The 2,142-nt window shown below is 38.3% G+C and overlaps 1 protein-coding gene across 1 annotated transcript; it reads left to right on the top strand.

Moving 5' to 3' along the window:
• Positions 1 to 680: 680 nt before the first annotated feature.
• Positions 681 to 1,238, top strand: LOC142013060 (interferon beta-like). Its single transcript, XM_074994108.1, has one exon. It carries the CDS (start codon positions 681 to 683, stop codon positions 1,236 to 1,238), a length of 558 nt encoding a protein of 185 aa, XP_074850209.1.
• The last annotated feature ends 904 nt before the right edge of the window (positions 1,239 to 2,142 follow it).

The raw sequence follows: 2,142 nt of genomic DNA on the forward strand, positions 1-2,142 counted from the left end.
TTCCAGAGGGCATGGTTAAATATGGAATTTACCAATAGTGTTGGGATCGCTAATATAGGTGCTGAAACACCCCCAGGCTTGAAGTGGTTTTCATCATGTACAGGATTTACTGTTTGGTTCAACTGCTGTCCACACTCAAACTATACAAATTGTTCCAGAGCCCCACAGGTCGGATTCTTTACTCCAACTTCCTCCGTGCCTCACACGTTAACTATACCTGAGCTATTAAAAACTTCAATATGTTGGTTTGTCAAATGCAAGAGATTATGAATCATAAGTGCAGAGTTTGATGAACAGGGAGAGTTCTACTACTTCTGAATTGTAGATGATCTTATTAAATTATACCTTTAAATAAATGTACCATGAAAAGCGTTTATGTAAAGTACATCCACCAGGTGTTTGCAGGGCTGTGTATTGTCATTTGTGGTCACTTTCAGAGAAGTGCAAAAGGGAGGCAATGTGGTAAAAGAACCAGAAAAGGGTAAATTCAATAAAAAAGGAAAAATCTGATGCTACCAGGAGGGAAATTCTTGAAAATCAGAAAATGATGAAAGAAAAATTCTTCAGCACAATATTTAAATTCAGAGACATGAAGGAACTCCACTGCAGTCTACATAGCACCTTCAACAAACTCCAGTCTCAAGGCTCCAGACAAGGCAAAGGACCGTACAAGTATCATCATGACCAGCAAGTGTTTACTCCACATTTGCCTCCTACTGCTCTTCTCCACAGAAATCTCAGCTCAGCTCTGTACCATGCTTCATTTCCAGCAAAACAAGGTGAACAAAGAAAGCTTAGAGCTTCTGGAGAAAATGAGCAGAAATTCCATTGCACAATGCTTACATGAAAGAGCAGCATTTGTTCAACTTCCCATGCCCCAAAAGGAGAATGCCAATGTGGCTATCCAAGAGATCCTCCAAGAGATCCTCAACATCTTTAGCAAAAACCTCACCCAAAGTGCCTGGGATGGGGCTTCCATAGACAGGTTCCAAAATGGACTTTACCAACAAGTTCAGAGGCTGGAGACATGTTTGACAGTACACATGGAGAAGGAAATGACCAACCCAGAAAATGAGGACCTCCAGTTCACCATCTGGAGCGTGAAACAATACTTTCAGAGGATAGACTCTTTCCTTAAAGAGAAGCAATACAGCCTGTGTGCCTGGGAGATCATTCGCAAGGAAATATTCAGATGTTTCGTCCTCATTGACAAACTCACCAGAAGACTCCAGAATTAAGGTAAGTTTCAAAACTTTTTCCTGGAGTAAATGAGTTTAAATTAAAATCATGTTTACAGCTGAGCAGAGAGAGAGTAGGTATTTTATAATTCTGATTACGTAGGGCCTGTTTCATCTTCTACAGAATCAGTGGCCAAATAACTGAGTTTCACTGCAGCAACATCAAGGTCTTCTTGCCCTGTGCTGGAAATGGATTTGCAATGTCAGGGATATACTTTTCTGTATTTCTACTATTATTTCTGTTTGCACCTCTTATCTACATATCAGTTCTGTTATGTAGTAGGTAATTGGCAGACAATACAACAAAGTACACATTTGTAGTACGTCATCAGCACTTTGGTTGTCACATAATGATATTTTCTTACCCCACAAATACCCACCCTCTCTGTAAACTACTCTGACTTTGATATAGGTAGTGTATTTCTGTGATTATCATTACTGATAATTTTTCTGTTGTGCTGAGATCTTCTATTCTAAGGCTCGAGAAACTTCCTAGGAACTTTTATAAAAATGCGCACAAATTTGAAGACTTGTGAGATTACGTGAATAAAAGATATTTTCATTTAGTTTATTGAGCCCAATACAATAAAAATATTTTTTTCCACTTTGCATTTCAACCAACTCTCATTTCGTTGCAGCTCTGGATATGGCAATTACTGAGGGTAAAATCCTGGATTCTTCCTCTCTGCTGATTCTTCCATAAATACTTCTAACGCTCCATGACATGGACCATATTCTGCAATACGTTTCCTCTACTATGAAATTCCAACTGCACAAATTACATTTTATGTGATTAATATTCTGTTGATGTACTCAGTGATTAAAATGCAAAGTGAAGGATATCAATGCAAGAAAAGTTACAAGACAATTAAGGATTTTAAAAAACAGGTTTGGACTTAAGCCA

This window comes from Carettochelys insculpta, chromosome 5, assembly GCF_033958435.1.
Source record: "Carettochelys insculpta isolate YL-2023 chromosome 5, ASM3395843v1, whole genome shotgun sequence".
NCBI classification, from domain to species: domain Eukaryota; kingdom Metazoa; phylum Chordata; order Testudines; family Carettochelyidae; genus Carettochelys; species Carettochelys insculpta.

Coding starts and splice junctions, on each gene's coding strand:
- LOC142013060 (XM_074994108.1), top strand. CDS start 681: ATGACCAGCAAGTGTTTACTCCACATTTGCCTCCTACTGCTCTTCTCC.